Source organism: Falco peregrinus, chromosome Z, assembly GCF_023634155.1.
Source record: "Falco peregrinus isolate bFalPer1 chromosome Z, bFalPer1.pri, whole genome shotgun sequence".
NCBI classification, from domain to species: Eukaryota; Metazoa; Chordata; class Aves; order Falconiformes; family Falconidae; genus Falco; species Falco peregrinus.
This window is the reverse complement of record NC_073739.1, coordinates 66,691,450-66,711,290: the sequence shown is the minus strand read 5'-3', so window position 1 is coordinate 66,711,290 and position 19,841 is coordinate 66,691,450. Positions and strand designations below refer to the sequence as shown.

Sequence of the window (19,841 nt, the reverse complement as noted above, 5' to 3'; positions counted from 1 at the left end):
TGTATCACCACAAAGCATATGGCTAAGAATCAACACAATGAGATCAGGCTGAAGTTCACTGAGTGACACGGTGATCTCATTTATCTTTGGTTTGGAAGTCAAGGTTAGGTAGGCTGTATTTTCACATTAACATCTGCAGAGCATTCCAAAATCCTGGCATGGCCAATGACATGTAAGTTCCAGGTTCTGTATTTATCCTCCTCCAATACACATAAATTAGTGTGTGTAGATGGAATCCTTTCACTTCAACTCAAGTACATAATGTACAATAATTTTAGCTGACAAGACTTTCTTCTTCACCTGTTTTTTAAAATTAATTTACAAGTCATTATGATTTTATTCACCATTAAACCCATATATATATATATACACACACACACACACCCCTCCATAGACATTCTCAACTCATCTACTTGGCAGAAATTAAGACAGGAAACAGCTGACTAGAAAACATAGTGTATTTGCTTATTACACCTCTGTGTTCAACAGGCAAACATATACCTAATAATAAATACTGAATAATAGAGTGAGTGCATGTGTAGATGGTGGGTTTGATCACAAAGCACGCAGGCTTTACTGAAGCTCACAGTTATGTGCTTCCATTCCTCAGTTCCTTCTATATATGGGTAGGATCTGGCCAGCACTGTTCAAGTTTGTCTGGTCAAATAATTTCACTACAGCCTTTTGAATAGTTGAAACTATAGCTGAAACTATTTGTAAGTATACATAACTTGCATTGACTTTTCTTCAATTATATTCTTAATGCAATAGGCTTAATATCCAACTTGGGAAGAATAAAAGTTTGAAAAAACACATTTGTCAAAAACTAAACTTCACTCTGATGTTCCACACAATCCAGGGAAATCTGAGACAGCGTATTATTCCACCATATTTCCAGCAGAGTTTAACATCAAAATACCTTCCCATGCAGTTTATACAAAGGCCAGACACAGAGGCAAATGCACAAAGTATGACATTAGCCACACTGCAGCTATTAATGGAATAAATGCAGCAGTCAAAGACCCTCTGAAGATAAAAGCATCACTCTCTCCCGTCTCTGGAAGTCTGCCCAAATCACAGTCATATTTTCATATTTGTCAGCTTTTTTCCCTGCAATCAAAGGGTTTCCTTCATAATAGTAAATAAAAATTAAGTGTTCCTTTTGTGCTTCTAAGTAAAATGGTTTCAGTAATGATGCACACAGTACAGTGTGCAACTTTCTAAGGAAAGATTTACTGCTTCAATTTCAATTTAAAAATTTGTATTCAGTGTTAAAAACACTGGGACATGTAATCATGCAAAAATAAAATTTGTTACAAGTGAATTGGTTGCTTTTTCTAGTATCCAGCTCTGTATTTGAGAATTGTCATATTTGCTAATTCATAATCAGAGAAAGAGATTTTATAGTGTAAACATATGTGGAGCAAATCTAAGTCTTCCACAGTCAACAGTAAAATAACGGCAAAAACTTCAACTTAGAATGTTAACTAGATTTGGCCTTAAAATTCTTTCTGCAGGAAAAGTAACTGAGCTAGAAAGGACAGTTATGTCAATCATTGATTTGACAGACTGACAGCTATGTCAGTTATAACAATTTCTGGTCTTCCAGACAAACCACACTTTCTGTACAAATCTCAGCTATTATTGTCTGAATTAGAACCAAACTTTAAGCGAGATATCTGGCCTAGTTTTAAAAATTGCAGAAGCTTCGACATAGGAACAAGCCACTGCGAACAAAGAGTTACTATATATCAGAGCATCATGCTGACAATTTTGCATTTACCCTGGCCCATGACAAATTCAAGACAGTGTACATCCTCTGAGAACTAAGCTCATTCAAATTACTTTGTGTTTGCTGAAGGCTAAGTGGGCATGGACTATGACCATGAATGAGCTGACATGTAGCAAGTTCATATTCCACGGCAATAGTAGGGTTTTTTTCTCCAAGCACTTACTGGAGTATGGGAAATTATGTCCATATTTAACTCCCTCACCACCATATTGAAGAACCCTTTCTATCCAAAATCTTCCATGTATTTACTTGTTTTATTTGATTAAACAAGAAACTAATTTCATATTTAACTAATAGCAAGGGATTCTGCTGCATCTCAAGTCAGATACTGGCTCAAGATCTGTTGGAAATGGGGACAAAACCCACACGAAAGTATTTGGATCTATAAACACAATGCTTTCTATAGCTGAATCAGTAACAGCAGTTACAGTCTTTGGTACTCATAAGCCTTGCTGTCATCATTGCCCAAGAAAGTCTGCTGTCTTAAGGCAAAGCTGAAGCATCAGAGAGAAGACAGAAATGCCAATGTTACAAACCTCATGTCACTTTGTCTGTGCCATGTTTCAGCTCACCATGACCGCACATCAAGTGAAAGGATATGCTTAAGTGGCATTCTTCATTTGCTAACTAACCTCTCTGTTAAAAGAAAAAAAACAACAAACAACCAGAAAAAAAGTGTTTCTGGCGTATAGTAGACCTTCAAATCTCTTCTGGATTCTTTTTCCACATACTGCAACAGTGAGCTATTTTCCGTCCTCCCACTCTCACCCAGAAGCAGTGTCTGCTTGTCACTTAGATGGATGCTCATGAGAGATATAAGTAGTAACAAGTTGTTGATTTAAATATTTAATTTATTGAAAGAGCAGAAGCAGTAAGCAAAATTCTATTTGACTACAACCAGTCAGCAGATTAAATACCACCACAAACAAGCCTGTAATGTACCCTTGAAGCGTAAATTAACTAACTACACCTTATAGATCTTCTGCTTTATGCTGCAAGCCTTTACATAATGCATGTCTAATGAAGCTGCAATTTCTCTACACTGGCCTGGACACCTAAATCACTTCACATAATACAGTTGAATTGTTTCTTGCTTGCTACGTCTACAAATCTTGCTATTATTAGCAAATTTGGATTATCCTTGGTGACACACTGTGACTGCAGCTATTCAATTTGGCACACAGGCATGTCTAGCACACACCTTTTTGGAGCCTGGAGTCTGACTCTCAGCTACAAGGGTTAAATTTGGTCTCTCCAGATGTCAGAAGACTTGCAGAACATACCCAGATGTGTGGATACAGGACTTGGAGAAAATGTATTACGGATTTTGAAGGGACTCACCCACTCTTATGCACCTCTTTCAATGCCAGAGCTCCTGTGAGGGAAGCACAGTGTCAACTGTCCTCATAAGCTGGGACTATTTATAACTAAAAGTCATTATTTCTTTATAATTTCTTTCAAAGTAGTAAGCGTGTCTCAGCTCTAAGACTGCAAAAGTTTACATTTTTAAACTGTTATCTTTTTCATGTTTTCCAAAAGTTGTGTCAGGTAATACATGTTATTTTTTATGTGAAGTTCAGTGACATTGATTTGAATGCTCAAACACTTCTTGTTATGCGTGTATTTCAACAGTAATTGTACATTTTCATAGTAAGTATGATGAGTAATAACCTCCTGAGCTGGGGTTCCATTCATCCACAGTGCTCTCTCCCGCTGACATCAATGCATTAAATAAAACCAGTTTTTACAGCTATGTTGACTAAAGCTAAGATCTGTAACTTTATTTGCAAAATAAGTATATGACAAACCATGAATATGAGCAAATATGTATAAAAAGTGTGCAACCTGCAGAAATTTTCTGCAGATCCAGTACGAAGCCAGAATCAGCATTGCTAATGGCATACAACTCTCAGTGTGGTTGTAGGAAAAAACCCTCGAGGTCCACAAAATCTCTGCAAGCTCTTCTAATTCCAGCAATAAACTCAGTAAGATAAAAATAGGGGCAATGAGAAAACTGAAGTGCAATGTTGATGGAACATTGCCAGTCACTGCTCTCCTTTATATGGAGATCTTTTGTTTGAGCTCCCCAACTGCTCACTGCTAGAATAAACTGCCTAGACAAATTCCAAGCCTTCAGGTGTTCCACAGGCCAAAGTCACTATTTTAAATACCACCCCAAGAACACCAACAGCACTATTAACTGACAATTTTATCGTGAGTCTCAGGGTATTTGTTGATCTTAATTTTTTCACACCCCAGTCTCCAGAGTCATGCAATGACAAGAAAAACTCACCTGCTCAATTAACTGGAAAGGTTTGCTGGAGACAGAGCCCCTTAACTGAACAGGCTACCACATTCCCTGTCAGCTTTGGGTTATGAAGGCAGGTTACAATACAGTTCAATACAATGCATGTTGCAAATATCTAATCACAGGCAGACAAAGGAAGTCTGTATTAAACAGGGCTCTACTCTCAGTCTCCTAAAAAATACAGATGGAAAAATGTTTTTTGGCCATTGATGCTACCTGAATATTGCCAAAAGCTAGGAATCTAACAGGATTCATAACTCGTGCATACTTCACCAAATTTTCTGGTAGTTTTCCTTAAAGTAGAAACAGTATTTTCTTTCTTTTCTTTTGATTGAGCTTCTGCCAGCCAACTTACTTTTGTGCATCATATAGTCCTCCAAAATACAGTGACAGACTGCTCAGACCATCTTAAAAGAAAAAAAGCTTGTGTTGATAGGATTATGACAGCAACAAGCCTGTAGCTCTCTATTCCTGTTGGATTTTAATGCCAGGAGAGCTACCCTAAGAGAAAAGAACTTCAAACTCCCTGGAGGAATGTTTTGCAGGAAAGGAACATTTGAAATCAGATTTCAAATACAATTTGTCCACTGAATCAACAGTACGAAAAGTCTGTTTGAATGCTATAACAAACACATGAAGTACAGCACAGCCAAGAGACTTGACTTTATAAATCATATCATTTTCATTTCCTGAATTAATAACCACAGTGACGCAATAATGGAAACTTTTGTATGCTTTTCAGTTAGATGACCCACAATCGTTCCCTACAGTAAGCATGAGTAATTTCTGACTATTAAAATAATTGTTATATTCTATTGCTATGGTTTGCTTAACATTGTAAGCCAGTTTTCTATTTTAACAAACCGTATTACATTGGCAATAAGACTTTTTACCTTAGCCAATGGTATTGGATGTGATTAATTTCTAACATTCTTTTTGGAAGTCAAAATAAACATTCATTCTGTTTTGTTTGCCATCTCAACATCCTAAGCAGGCTGGCCTTCTCACAAATTCATGCACGAATTCTAATTAACTTTTTTCTTTTTAGAATGCCTGAATTACAACCAGTTAGATTATTTCCCTTTAAACTCCCTTTCATCTAACATTAATCCCCAATTGTTATATTTCATTTAAATGACAATCCCACATTATATTTTAAAGTAAACTTTCAATTAAAATAGACTGTTCAGATTTACAACAGAAGTCATTGATGTGGCAAATGATGACGGGAAAAATGAAGATACCCTTTACAAATTCTATATGCAAAGTACTTACTGTATGATAGGATCAGATCTTAAGATGCTGCCACATCTGATCAAGAAAGCTAGTATGCAAAGTTCTAGAGGGCTTGCTTTAGGATATTATTCTGTAATCACCTGCTGCTCCTTAAGTTACTCTCATCTCAGTATTCTTTTGCTGGTTAGAATGCTGTCTTGGTTTCTGCCATAGATACCTTACCTATGTAGTTAGTAAAACTCCTGAAAAGCTAGATACCTTACAGATTTTCTCGAAGAGAGCTCCTCTGACGGAAAACAAACCTGTGCTTTTGTAGAATAATACACAAAGTAGCTGTGCAAGGTTGGATTCTACTCTGCATATCGCTAACTAATATTCACACATCTGCTTCACACCTTCGATGTCGTAGCTGCTTTCCAGACCCTTGATAAGGGCAGCCTGTTACACTTCAGACAGCAGATCAAACTAGATAGGCCGTTTAAGCAAAATAAACACAGAATAGCTTGCTGGAAGTAACCACCACACTGTGAGGCTCAACAGATGAGACGCAATGAAGAAATTCTGTCTACACAATCTGCTTCATCCATTTCTTTTCATAATTAACTTTAATCTTTGCATCCTATGTCTCATACTTAATTTGTTTAATTGGCTGAAGTCTAGAATGGCCTCCAGCTGTCCAGACCACTGAATTAAGAATGCAGTCCTGCACTAGCTCAAAGTACACTGCCCCAGTCTTTGCTCCCGCAGATGTATGCGAGCAGTTATTCACAATGCTTTCTAGTTTGTCTTTGTAAAGTACTTCCCGTTTGACTTGTTTTAATTGCCTATCTTTTATTCTATCCAAGCATTACCTGACTACCAGTGTATTTACCACAAATATACATCTGCTTTGCAAACAATTAAGGTTTTTCTTGGTGTGGATCTTCAACAATTCTGTTCTTTTATTCAGTTACAAGATATACTTTATGTCCTTCCATGACATTAATTACATTACTGTCTAAATTTGCTCCAGTACAATGAAATATCTGCATCTTTCTTTCTGTCCTCCTCTCCTGCATCATATTTTTCTTTATTATGGGTGCATGACCCCATGGTATAAAAGCAGAAAATTTCTGCATGTTTCATCTTAACTTCCCCATGCACAATCCTTGCTGGAGATTTTACAAGGTGTTAAGTTGATTTTCTAGAGTCAGTCCTCTGTGGTACTTAAGTAAATAATCATTTAACCTAGATGTCTAAGAACCTGGTGATTTTGTAACACTCAGAGTCATCGATTTTGACTTCCACAACCAAAACACAACTTATCATAGCTCCTAAAAAGTTTCATGTATTTTTTCTACTTTCCAGCATAGAAGATATACTTGGGCTGTGTACCTGTGGCTTGGGGTGCATGAGCCAAAGTTCCCATGGCTTCATTTCACAATTTACATCAACCAATAGTTACTTGGAAATACCAGTCCCTGAACACTTGAAAAAGGTTCTGTGATAAGGATCTAAGGCAAATTACTTGTCTCTCTTTCCAGCAGAAAAGAGACTTGATGCACTAAAAGACTTAATGTATCTGACTCTGTTCCCCAGTAACTTGGCAGAGGAGACGTGCCTCCAATATATTAAACCTCCAAGTTTCATGAAAATGAACATCTGCAGAGGACTGTAATGCCATTAATGGACCCACTCTCTAAAAGAATGCAACCCAGATCCAAATCCCATTAGAAACTGGAAAATCCAAAGAGGGATGTAACAGCGTACACACTTTTAACTACAGAAAAGCCACAGATAATCCTCAGATCAACTGTAAGACCCAAGTCCATTAGAAGTCCATACCTTACAGAACATTTCCTTCCAGGGTTTTTCTCATGGTGTCAGTTTTAAGGTAGCATCTGCAGATAGCTCATCTCCCTCATATCCAATTCTTTTATCTGCTTATCTATACTGTTTAATAATTTGAAAGTTTATTTTCTTGGATTTGAGTGTATTTTCTTGGATTTGCATATCCATGAAGCGAGTCACCCTTCTGTATGACTCTTCTTCCATTATTAAGCAGTAAAAGCTCAATCAAGTTTTTCTAAGTTTTCCTTCTGCTTTTTTTCCTTTTGATGATATCTGCCAGATCTTTAAATCCACTTTCCCCCCAACTGCCCACAAGTTAGGACTTCTGTTTTATCACACTTTTTCATACTTCCCAATTATATTTACCAGATTTAAAATCTATCTTTACACATCCCAGAAAGCCCATCATATTTTCTTCCAGACTGTTCTATGTGATCCTTCCCATTCTTCCGTTATCTCCATATATTGTCAACATCTTTTGGACAGCCTGCAAAGGGATTACTCACTTTCAGGACACTGTTATTTCTACTTACTTAAAAGTACAAGCTTACCACATGTTAATTGTGCAATCCTCCCCCCTTCAGTTTTAGTCATCTCTTTCTTCTTTCTTGGGCCTCTGCATAGTTATTTCCTCTTTACATTTTACATGTTCTCCTCATTAATTTTTTTCAGCTAAAAAAATCAGATACTAACAATAAATAAAACTAACGAGACAGGTCTCTTGTCTGTTCAGGAAAAAAAAGTCCAACCTTAGTCCAATACTGTCTCTGGATATAAGTTATTCTCCTGAGACGAACAAGGTGGAGAGACTGAGACTGTTTTTAAAAGAAATAGTGGCTGCAATCTTTCTGGCCCCAGTAATGAACACAAAGGTGTAACTCCAGGAACAGTTTTGAACAATATCAACAAAAATGCTTAAGGAGACCTAGGTAATTTATACTTGACCATTAATAACATCTCGTCATCTGTATTTCCAGATTTACCACTTACTTTCAGAATGTCAGTCTTTAGGTGTAATCAGTTAAAAAAATAAGTAAATAAAAATAATAATTAAAAAAGCAAACTCCCTCCATTCAACACAAGGACAGCAGGGGACAAAGTAGCGTCATCCAAAAATCTAAGTCCCTACCTTTGTATAAAAACATAACACTTGTTTAGATTTTGCAAAGTGAAAAGGTATTTGAACTGTAAAGAATCAGGTATTTGAACTGTAAAGAATCCAATGGGAAGAAAAACTATTATCATGGCAGCATTGGTAAAGTAGTCAATAAGGACTACAAAACTCAGTGTAATTTGTTACTATGCTTCTGTGAGAGTTAGGAATACTGCAATAGAAATGAAAGTAGCAGTCAGCCACAATATTTATCTCAGACGATAATGAATTATCATTTAAATTAAAACATTGCAAGAAAGAAGATATACCACTGTCTCATATTAAAAAACCAACAACCAAGCTTATATTCAATAGTCATTCTGCTCACAATATTTGGCATGCTCATTAAATATATCTGTAACAGCACAGTCCTTCCCAAGAATAACAACTTGCAAACGAAGAACAAGGCTTTTAAAGCTGAAGTCTCGAAGTGAAACTATTACAGAGGTCCTAATTCATGTCTAAACATTAAGCAATTTAATGCATGAAAAATATAAAATTTGTTGCTTGATTCTAGGAAAAAATAAAAGTGGTGGGATAGATTTATCTGGAGATTACTTATGTGAGCAAGAAGTAAAAAATATAAGTTCTGTATTCTGCAGCCCTACTAGAGCACTTAAGCAAGAATGGAGAAAGGAGACCTGCATTTTAAGAACACAGTTGGTAATGAGATATGAATTACCCACAGTTCCAAGGGAATCAACTGTGAACAGAATGAAGGAAGCTGCAGAAACTAAAGTTAGCATACACAAGAGTGGTCACATACTGAAAGAGCTTGCCTGCCTGTAACACCAAACCAAAAGCAGTTTCAGGACATAAAACATTGCTGGCATACAAGCCCTTTTAGCTCTAAATATTACCCAGCCCACTTTGAATTTCCTTTGGATTAAGGGCTGACTCCCAGTGGCTACTTTTCAAGATTCAAAGCTTTATTTATTTTAGATATTGTTCATAAATTTTCTAAGGCATCCCCACCACTGAGGAAAAATTGCCAAGTATACTAGCAAGTACATCATCTCGGCTCCCTACCACATGGAAATCTAAATGGATAGCTGACTTTCTCCAGACACTTTTGGAGTCAGTCCTGAATGGTAACTAACTATTTCTGATTATGATGCTGAATAGAATGGACAGAAGTAAATCAGAAAAAGCAAAAAAATTATACACCAAGCCTAGTATTAATAGAAAAGATAAATAGTTCAGAGTTGTGAATATTCTCAGGAACTGCAGAGTACTACATACCTATATATTTTTTACATTCAACGGGTATTTTCCAATTTAACAACATGGCAATTACTTTAGATCTTTGTAGGCTTTACTTAAGCTACTACACACTTGGACCCAACACAGTACACTTCTCTCTTTCTGCCGAAGCCAGTTTCTATCCAACGCAACAATATAAATCAGAAAACAGTTTCCAAATCTCAGATTGGAAGAAAATGACCAGCAGTAATTATCAGTAGAATTACTTTAGTGCAGCTCAAGATAATTAGTTGCTGTCAGTTTTTGTTGTTTTTGAAGAGATGAAAGTAGCTAGAAAAACACTATGATGCATTTATTATGAACAGAAAGAACATAAACATGGCCCTCCAGTCTTTACAGGGGACTGTTTTGCCAAGTCTCTTTGTATGGCTCTAAAGTGGACACAAAAAGTGAAAAATAACCCTTTATCTGCTAATACTGTATCTTGGTTGAAAAATATGCACGTCACAATAACTCAAGGTGGTGGGTGTAGATTTTTTTCTACAGGCAGATAATGCCTACGGCCATCATGAGAAGCTGGCATTTAGATCTAAATCCTAAATTCTATGACATATGTTTTTATTTTGAGTTTTTCCCCCTCCCTGATTCAAAGCACTGGCAACAGAAATTGCATCAACAGATTTTTGGCATAGCCATGACAGATCCCACATTACAATGAAAAAAAAAAAATCCCCCAAAACCCGTGTGACATTTTCTCTATGAGAGTAGTGAAAGTCCAGTGTATCAAAACATGACATGTCAGACTTTCGATATTACTTAGTTGAATATGTAAAAACCACAAAATGTTGATGCACCAACTATTTAAGTCCAAAGATTTAAGGTCCAGAGAGATCATTAGATCACCTGATTTGACAATCTGCATAACACACACGAGGCATTTCAGACGGCATTTCATGTAAGCACTACAATGACTCGTAACTAACTGGTAACTCATGGACCCGTTCACTGAGGATTCAAAAAACTGGAGCTGAAGAATACAAGCAATACTCCTCTTTCTCAGAGGTACAATCAGATACTACCCAAAAGTAAATGTTATGCACGGGAAGACCGCAAGAGAAACTGCGGAGAGGATGGGAGCAAAGTAATTTAAAATACTTCCGCTAACATTAGCATCTCAAGTCAGCCTATAGCTCAAAGACACGAAAGCCATATCTTAGGTTGCCATGGTAACAAACACCAGATTAAAAAAAATTCACCAGATTAAGCTTTTGTTCTAAATTATAAAAAAAAAAACAACCAACCAAAAACAAAACCAAAAAACTACACCTGTCAACAATTTCCTGGTGTATTCTCTACATCACATAAAGAGAAAGCCAGGTAAGACAAGACATTTAACTTATGGGTTGTGTCTACAAATAACCTGTACCTTTACCCCAAAGTACTTAGCCTGATTCATAAAGTGTAGAAAAGGGAGAGAGGGGCACGTAGGGCCTCTTTCAGTGCACACACGTCAACTAGAAAGGCTTCAAAAGCTGTAAGGAAAGCGGACTAGAACAAAAGGCGTATGTGAGAAAAGTGTTCTGCATGTGGATGGCTCCTTCCATTAGCTGACATGACGCTTTGGATAGACACTGCTGACTATGAGCATCTCACCAAAAGGAAAGAAGAAAAGGTGCTAAGGCCAATGTCCTCTGCTGAACGTACGATTGCCTCACTGATGTGTCTCTCAAGCCTGGTGGAAGTGCATGGCGTTTTAGCTCATCTGATCATACAACCCCCCCTCAGGAGCCAAATACTAGGTAAGTTTCCACAGTCACAACACTAAAACCAGAAAGATGTAAAGAACAGTATTTGTCACAGCACCCCAATTTACAGATTTACCATGCCAAGAAAAAAAGTAGTCACCCTGGTTAAGTTTTAGCTTTTTTAGAATAACACAAAATGAATTCTTAAGCCTTTCTAACACTCCTAAGGCAATTCTGAACCCTTTTGTGATCCTGTCTGGAACTGTGACTTCACCTAAGCAAGTTTCCACTGTACCAGCTGATGTGTCAATGTGCACAGAATCTAAAACTGCTCAGAAATTTTTCTTTGTGAAAAAAACACCCAAAACAAAAGCCTCTAATTCACCTGTCTTCACTATTTTATTCACATGAAGCAGCTCAAAATTCTTGGAATATCCCATTGCCTAACAAGGACTGAAAATGGCAATGTTGATACTCATACTGTATTTTAACCTCAAGTTTTCAGCTCAGAGCTTATCAAAGCGCTGCAATAACACTTTTGTCAGTTACCCAGCTTGAAATCCTTCATGTCACTGTCAGTTCTGGATAAGTTTTTCTCTTCTCTCGTGCAGTTTAAAAGGGAAGATACAAGGGCAGACAAAAGAAAAAAAAGTTGCAAAAGAAACACAGGTTGACTGGAGGACAGGTAATCATATTTACAAGTAATACTGATAATTAGATTTTAAGAGTGCTGACTAACACATAGTTACATACCTCTCATTTATTTGCATGTTTCAGTGCTACTTTACATCTAGTAAGGGTAAAAAACTTAAGTAAGCAGACAGACAAGTTAAGTAGATACACAAATGAATATCCACACTATGGCAAGATCAGTTCAGGGGTGTTAAGAAGTAGGTGATCAAGCATAATTATATTTTCAGCATGCCTAATGAAGTGTCTATCACGACAAAAGGATACCAAAAAAACTCTTCCCTTGACAAAATGAATCCTGCAAAATGATAATTTGTAATAAAAAACTATTCTGAGCAACTTTACACGTAAGGCAAAACGACAAGACTGAAAACTTACTTCCAATACTACATTATTAAACCTTTAACACCCACCCCCACCCCCCCCCCCCAGTAGTTATATAATAGAAGCAATACTGGTACCAGTTGTACCTGAAAATATTTTTCTGATGTAGAAAGTAATTCTGGAAGTAGCTGAGTGGTTCCTTCTTCCTATGCCATGCTCTTTAGATCAGACTTATTCCACTTGCAATCACGGGCTTAAATCCCAAGAATTCATTTCTATGCTCTGTCACAAAATACGAGCCCAGTGAAGCTAAAACTTCAACCTGAGCACTATTATCAAAGGAGCTGGGATAACTTAGATTCAGAAAGGCAAAAGAGGAGATATGAAGTTTAAAGTACCAGTAATTCAAACTCAGGCTGGAATTTGACAGCTTAAGTATGATCTTTCCTTGCTGTCTATCCATCAGAGAACTTGCACCTAAGATCCTTTGCAAACTGTGTCAAGTGACTGACCTTTGGTAGCACAAATGTCAAAACGCAAGCCAGGTTTGTGTTGACACTGTAGAGTTAACAGGAAAAGCAATCAGAAGAAAACCCACCCAAACGTATTTTATTACAAGGGCAAGCAGATGCAACACTAAGTACATACAAGGAATAGATCTGTTGAGTAAGGTGACATTTTTACATAGTCACTTTTCAAAGTAGAACTACATTTTAAGGGTTTTTGCATATGTTTTACCTAGAGACCTCTGTGATGAAGTGCCAATATCAACTTCCCTTTCTCTTTAGTTGCCAGTTTTATTTGATTTCTTTCTTCAGATACATGCCAACCAGTTTCAACTTGTTTAACAACATTTTTTTAAAATCAGCTGCCTTGCTGGAATGTTGAACTGATGCATGTGTGGGTGAGTTTATAATACATGCAAAAAAATACATTAAAGCAATACAAAGGGTCTGGTTTAAGCCTATAAAAGCAAAGAAATTAAGCACTAAGGCAAAACAGTGGAGCAGACACCTCTTTACATATCATAATACCTTACAAAACCAACCGCCTGACTTGCATAGAAAGTGTTAAGTGGAAGTGTTCTGTCCATTTAATACAGCTGTGGTTTACATGGTTGAACTGCAAAACTAATGGAATATCACAAGCCATATTATTCTTTAGTGGAAGAAGTTATATTTGCAAAGTATTTCAACCTCACATATCATAATATGTAACAAAATTATGTAATGCAATATGTTTGATGATTATATATATATATATGTATGTATTACAGTAAAGTTCTTTTTAGCCAAATTATTTAATAAAATGTTGGTGACATGAGCATAATAAAGGAAAACAGGAAGACCAGGATGTCAGATTTGGGTATACTATTAAAGGAACAAAAGCTGCACCCTGATCTGGAGAAGCGTTACAGTTTCCTAATGAAGCCAGCTTAGGCCCAAAAGCTTGCCTGTTTTCAGGCCCAGACCTCTAAGTCCTCGTAAGTAGCAATCAGAAATCCCTTAGGATATTTCAGTTGCGTTATCTGACCTTTAAGTTACATAGTGACCAAAAAACCAATAGGGTGAGAATAGACCCTCACATAAACCTAATGACAGATACAGTCCCCCAGCAGCGCAGACCCCCACCTAACACTGGTGATCACACCAACTGCAAATCCTTGTACTTATGATCTACACTACTTTGTAGCTCCCACAGGGACAAACCATGCAATTCGATAAAACATTAAATAACAACTATCAAGGTGTTCCTTCGGAAAGCTTTTCGTGTTTAAGTGGATTTATTTTTGACTGATAAAATACCACATTCTTGTTACAGGGAAGAGTGAGAAAGAAAAGTTAATGGAATGTTTCTGGGAAAACTTGTAAGATTTTACAGCTCTAACAGTCACTTTAGGATAACTGCATGATCAGCATCACTTTGATACAGAGCAGTTACTTGTGTAAGTCCTATCTTGTGTTTGGGTGCGACGTCTAGTCTACTAGGCACAGTAATAAGCTTGTTTGCAAAAATAAGTGGAAACACACTGAGAGGGTTTTTTTCCCCTCATGTAAAGAGAACTGTTCAGAAGAAACTTGTTCTTCTCTTCCAGGTCTCTTTGCGCCACATCTCTGCCACCCGAGTATTTTCACTGCCTCTGAAGCATGATCAGATGCTTGTGATCTTCTCTAATTCTTCTCTAATGCCTCCGATTTCCACACTTTTCTCTAATACATCTTCTGCAGCAGCTGTCTGAAAGAATCAGTGCAAATTCTTCTGTTGCTTTATGCAAATTGCCCTAGTTTTCACAGCAAAAGACAACAAAAAAGCTACCGACAGTACCTGCCTGGACCTGACTTGGACAATCACCACCAATTTCACCTGTCTGAACTGTTTGTTTTCTGGGGGTGGGGAGAGCAGGAGGGTCCTACTTATTTAAATCGTTGCTTGATTTCTCCATTATGTGAAAGGAATTAATTTTTTTAAATTAAACTCTTTAGGTAAGTAGAAGGTATCTTGCATCAAAGACATCTTAAGAGTGCTCCAACTCAGTAATTCTGCTTGCCTCTGCCTGCCTTACTGAAAGAGTGAATTTAAGGGGAAATACGTGATGGTGAAGCTTGTCTAAACCTGACTGAAGACACTTGGACAAAAGAAAATGGTAGTCTGTGGAATTGTTGTTTACTTTCCCTTTTTGGCATTGTTAGTCTTCTCCTGTCAGTCACTCAATGGTGGATCCACAAAGCAGTGACTCAAGGTTTTCCTCATGCGTTACTTCAGCAGAAGTTCCTGCCACATGGAGTTCATACGAAGGTCTCAGGGGACGTAAAACAACTAGTAGCTGGCACAGATCTGCCCTTAGTGTTTACACACCTTCCACTCTGTAAAAAATAGGAAGTTCCCTCAAACAGTCCTTAGTGATTGCAGACACTGACCTAGCAAGTTGAAAAACTAATGTACCAACAAATGAAGTGTTAGTCATAAAAAGTTGTCAATGCTCATCTGTTACAGTAGTAAGGCTTTATGGACGGTTGTATTTAAACACCTCAATACTCAAGAAGTCATAGCAGAGCTTAAAAATAGGAGGAATTTCTCCTATATTATACACCCTTTCAGATGCCACGTATTCTTTGACATCACTTGTCTTTTCTGATGCAGGGTTGATCTTTTACAGGTCTGTTTTACGTGCCTTTGGGCAAACTTTGGCAGTATTTGATGACTGTGGCTGCATAAGCCCCTACTTTGGCATGATGGATCTTGTACCCAACTGCAGGGACAACTAACCTATCAGGCACAGTCCCCAAAGAGGTATTCGGAGATGTTCATTAACCACTGAACAAAGATCAGACCCCCAAGTTCAGCTTTGTACTATGACAGCAGATAACCCTTGCCCCAGCTTTTGACTGATCCTTGAAATTTTCAAGCCAATTTGACTGTTTGAATCTCAGTTACTTAAGCATAGTGCTTTCTGCATCCTTCCACTGTACAAGGGCACACACCCATCTGACCTAAAAGCACTCAAACAAAGCACTTTGTCATCACAGCTATAACTTAATTTAAATCACTTGCAAAGCTTCAAAGAAAAACCCACCCTCTTCTAATAAAGACAGCGGACTAACACTAGAATTACTTTAGTTCAGTCATCAAGGTATTTCACAAAGCAGTCCTTCTTTATGTTAGTTTATTGTAATTTGATAAAAAATATGTCACCATCCCAATTTAAGACTTACTCCCCTGATAATTACGCTTCTTTGACCAGCAATTTGACTACTCACCAGTGCTAAGAATAACTGAAGCCACGCTCAACTTCCGTGCTTTCGAAATACAATGTCACATACAGCTTCTAAAGTATTTCTCCCAATATCCATATCCAATCTTTATCCAAATCAGTAATTACGTTTTGACTATTTTACTAACACATCTGTAAAGGACACAGCTATGACAAAAAAAAAAGAGATCCCAGGTGTAAGAATTAAGAAGCACATTTGCCGTAACAGAGAGGAAGGCTTAATGCACATTCCACTCCTGACAATGTCAGCATTAAATTTTAGTAGAGCTCTCAATATGTGAAGATGTACATCAAAAACAACTTTTGGGTTTTGTGTTTTAATACAATGAATTGGAAGGAAGGAATCAACATTGGAATGGTCAGCTTACTTTTTCAAAGTACAGATTTCTTCTCAAATTTACATTTTTTGTTTGCAATACTGTGAAATACTTATGTTAATCTACGCTTAATACTATGTCACACAAAAATATACCTATTTAAATGACAGAATGAAAAAAGGAGTGAAAGAAAATCTCAAATGATTTCATGCCATGCAGACCACTTATTACTTGTCATTTATATGCATTCAAAATGCATAGTTTATGTTCTAAGTTAAATAAGCAAATGTAAATGCATTAAGAACTTATTTTACATTTAGTTCTGTGGAACTAATTTCTGAGTTCAGGGATGAGCAACTTCCATTTCATTAATGAATAAACAACACTTCCCACTTTCTTCAATGGACATCTTACCTTGATTCTTGAAAAACAATAACACTCAGTTTCAGCAGAAGATATTAGGCAGTCAGAACATATTGGTCAGGTGTCCAAAGCAATATACTTTAAAAAACCAAAACTCTAGTCATTGTTATTCAAACATTTTTTACCCAAATAGCAAGTACACTAAACAGACTGGATTCTTAAGAGTCATACAAAAAAAGAGCTGCACCATGTATTTGGGAGGGTTGGAGGTGAAGAACCTCCAGAAAGGAATCATCAAGACATACTAGATAAAGGAGGAAATAAACCATAAAATTCATCGGCATAAACAAAGTACATACTTTTCCATGCAGAAGCTCATGGCACTCTTCCCCCTAGACGAAATGTGGGCATTTTAGCTGTGGTGGAAAATTGACAAAACCAAACCAAACAGAACAAGCCTGAGATCAAGGCACTAAGTACAGCCTGGATTCAGAGCTGGCCTGCAAGCAGCACACGTTTAAAAGAGAAAGCCTACCTTCTACTTGGAAACAACATGTATCTTGGAAACGCATCCTCAAAGTTGGAGTGAAACAATAGAATTTTATTAGAAAGCCTTTACCCATCTCCTTATGAAAGTGACTGACAACTCAAAAAGTTTTGGAAATACTCGTGTCAGGAGGTTAAAAATGAAAGGAGCAGAAACAAAGACGGTGTGCCTGGCGACACCAGGACCTGATGAGCCCTTTGCTGTACTGCAGATGGGAGTAATAAGAAAAAAATGTTCCCTAACATCTCCTCACAAATACTATTACTTACCACTCTATGCTATTTCTATTTAAGAACAAAAATAAATGATTGAGCATGTACTATTCGATAATTCAGTGAATAAAAGTTTCAGGACAGTACTAAATGCAGTCTGAATTCCTACTCCTGTTTTTCACTGACAATGTAGCAAAGTATAAAGCTATATAGTTTTAATTAAAAAAATATTCTTTGCTTCTCAAAGACAGACTATTTTTGGGAAGGCTAAAAATCTAACTCCAAGTGATCACTTCTTTATATTTTAGGTAGCGGATTAAAATAGCGTCCACATAAGGATACGAGCGCTTCCATTTTAAATGAAGTCCATCGGCTGCAGCAAAGACAGGCAACAAAATCCAGGTTAGGAGGAGGAACACAGGAGAGTGTGTTGCAGCCTCCCTCTGCCACTGCTGAGAGCCCCAGGGGCTGCTGCAGAGCTCCCAAGGAAGGCAAGTGCAGGTGAGAAATATTACCCTTGTTGAGGTGGAAAACCAGGACATATGGTGTAAAGCCATTAGGGGGGGAAAAAAAAAAAAGATTAGAAAGTAAGTAACAATTATGTAGGATAACCAGTGGCCAGCAGGGCTCCCTTAGCTTCTCCAGGACCAATGTGAGGGATAGGCTAACTGAAAAGGGGAAAGTAAACACAGTTCAAAGGAGAAGTGAATCTCTCCTCCTTTCAGCTGAAGCTGAAGCTTGGAGGCAGGTATGGCTGGATAACTGGGCTTGCAAGGATGGAAACGTCAGCAGCTTGCCAGTCATGCTGGAGACAATAGAGGAATCATGGCTCACAACGTCAACTAACACATCCAGAAATAAATCACAGAAAATCTAAAATACCTTTATAAAATCAGAATAACCAAAGAATAGGTGATACGGTCACTAACATCTGACAAACGTCAACGCTTTCAAGCCACATCATACAGGAAAACCAGGAATAGCAACCATACAACATCTATATAAAAATAGGGCCAGACCTCGTGGCTTGCACACCTGTACGAGAACTATATCCATCATCTCACAGCTCCTCATCACAAAAATCCAGCCTGGACCAAGACAAAGTCATGCAAGAATCAGTTTAAAAAGAACAATCTTTCCCAACTTGGAAAAGAAACAAATTAAACCCATATGTTACGTAAGAAACAAGTGGTTTCACAAGCAGCTGAATAAGTAAGACTTGTCTTCCTGTAAAACATAGATTTGTGTCCTGCACTGAGTCTTTGCATATTATGGCATGAACTTGTTTTTCAGGAGAGCTCTCAGAGATACACAAGTTGGACAAGAGTCAGAAGTTATCGCTACTAGGGCACATAGGCAGGCACACACATGCAGAAAGCACCATCTCATGAGCTTTGTTTTCTTAGGAAACCGTGTTCAGAAACAATTCCTCAAAGCATATTTATTTTGAAGCACAACCTCACTTCTGACATGACAGCAATGAAGAAGGAAATATCACATATTTTAATAATGACAGCTCTCACCACATTCCTGGGACAAAAATCTTAAAATCTGTTTGGGGGATTAGGAAATTTGAAGTAAAAAACCTTGCTGTGATTTTCTAAGGCCTGAAGAATTAAATACCAGGAATAGAGGAAGTATTTAAATTTGTAACTGTTTTGGGATCTCAGAACCCAACTCTCTTAAATTAACTTATCTGAAATTAATAATCTCATCCTTGTACTAATTTAAAAAGGATCACAAAGGAAAAAAGAAATACATTTAGACAATACATTGTTCTTCCATGCTCTCAGTTGATCAACTGATTCCAATCAATTTCTGTACAAACCCAGAGAACTTCATTATGATACTTTCTGTAATAAAATCTTCAGTCACACTGGGACATTTGGGTTCAGAGGGGTAAGCAAAATTGTACCTATCAATCACTGAATATACTTTACTCTGTAATGATCAGGTATTGTTTAATGTATAACTGTAGGAAAATCAAAAAGCTTACAGCAGTATATTCTCAGAACCTAGAATTTCTTCTTTTTTTTTTTTTAGTTATTTCCAATATTTAGAAATATTATAACAGTTAATTGAAAAACTGAGATTGTGAGAGTCTTGGCTAAAAAATTACCACTCCCAACTGCTTTGAAAAAGATGCTAGCTTTAGTTTTTAGGTTTCAAAATTTAACACTTCAACTATTCTTTGAATACTTTTGTTTCATCTTCAGTATTACCTTACTGCAGAGAACACTAGAACAATATTTTCAATATAAAATAAAACAAAATATTGAGCTATACGATACCCGTACCATTAAAATTGACAGGTTCCCACGACATATTTCAGTTTCAACAAAAGTGGGT

The 19,841-nt window shown here is 37.1% G+C and overlaps 1 protein-coding gene across 6 annotated transcripts in view; it reads right to left on the bottom strand.

Annotated features, from left to right (window-relative positions):
- ARL15 (ADP ribosylation factor like GTPase 15) overlaps positions 1 to 19,841 on the bottom strand; it is a 224,692-nt gene that overhangs the window by 33,826 nt on the left and 171,025 nt on the right. Inside the window, exon 7 of one of the 6 annotated variants that reach the window (XM_055790993.1) lies at positions 2,700 to 3,167. The exons of the other annotated variants lie outside the window; for them this stretch is intronic. Within the exon in view, the coding sequence (XP_055646968.1) occupies positions 3,153 to 3,167 (15 nt within the window). The 3' untranslated portion in view covers positions 2,700 to 3,152. Of the gene's footprint in view, positions 1 to 2,699; positions 3,168 to 19,841 lie in introns of those variants that run through there. 6 annotated transcript variants of the gene reach the window in all.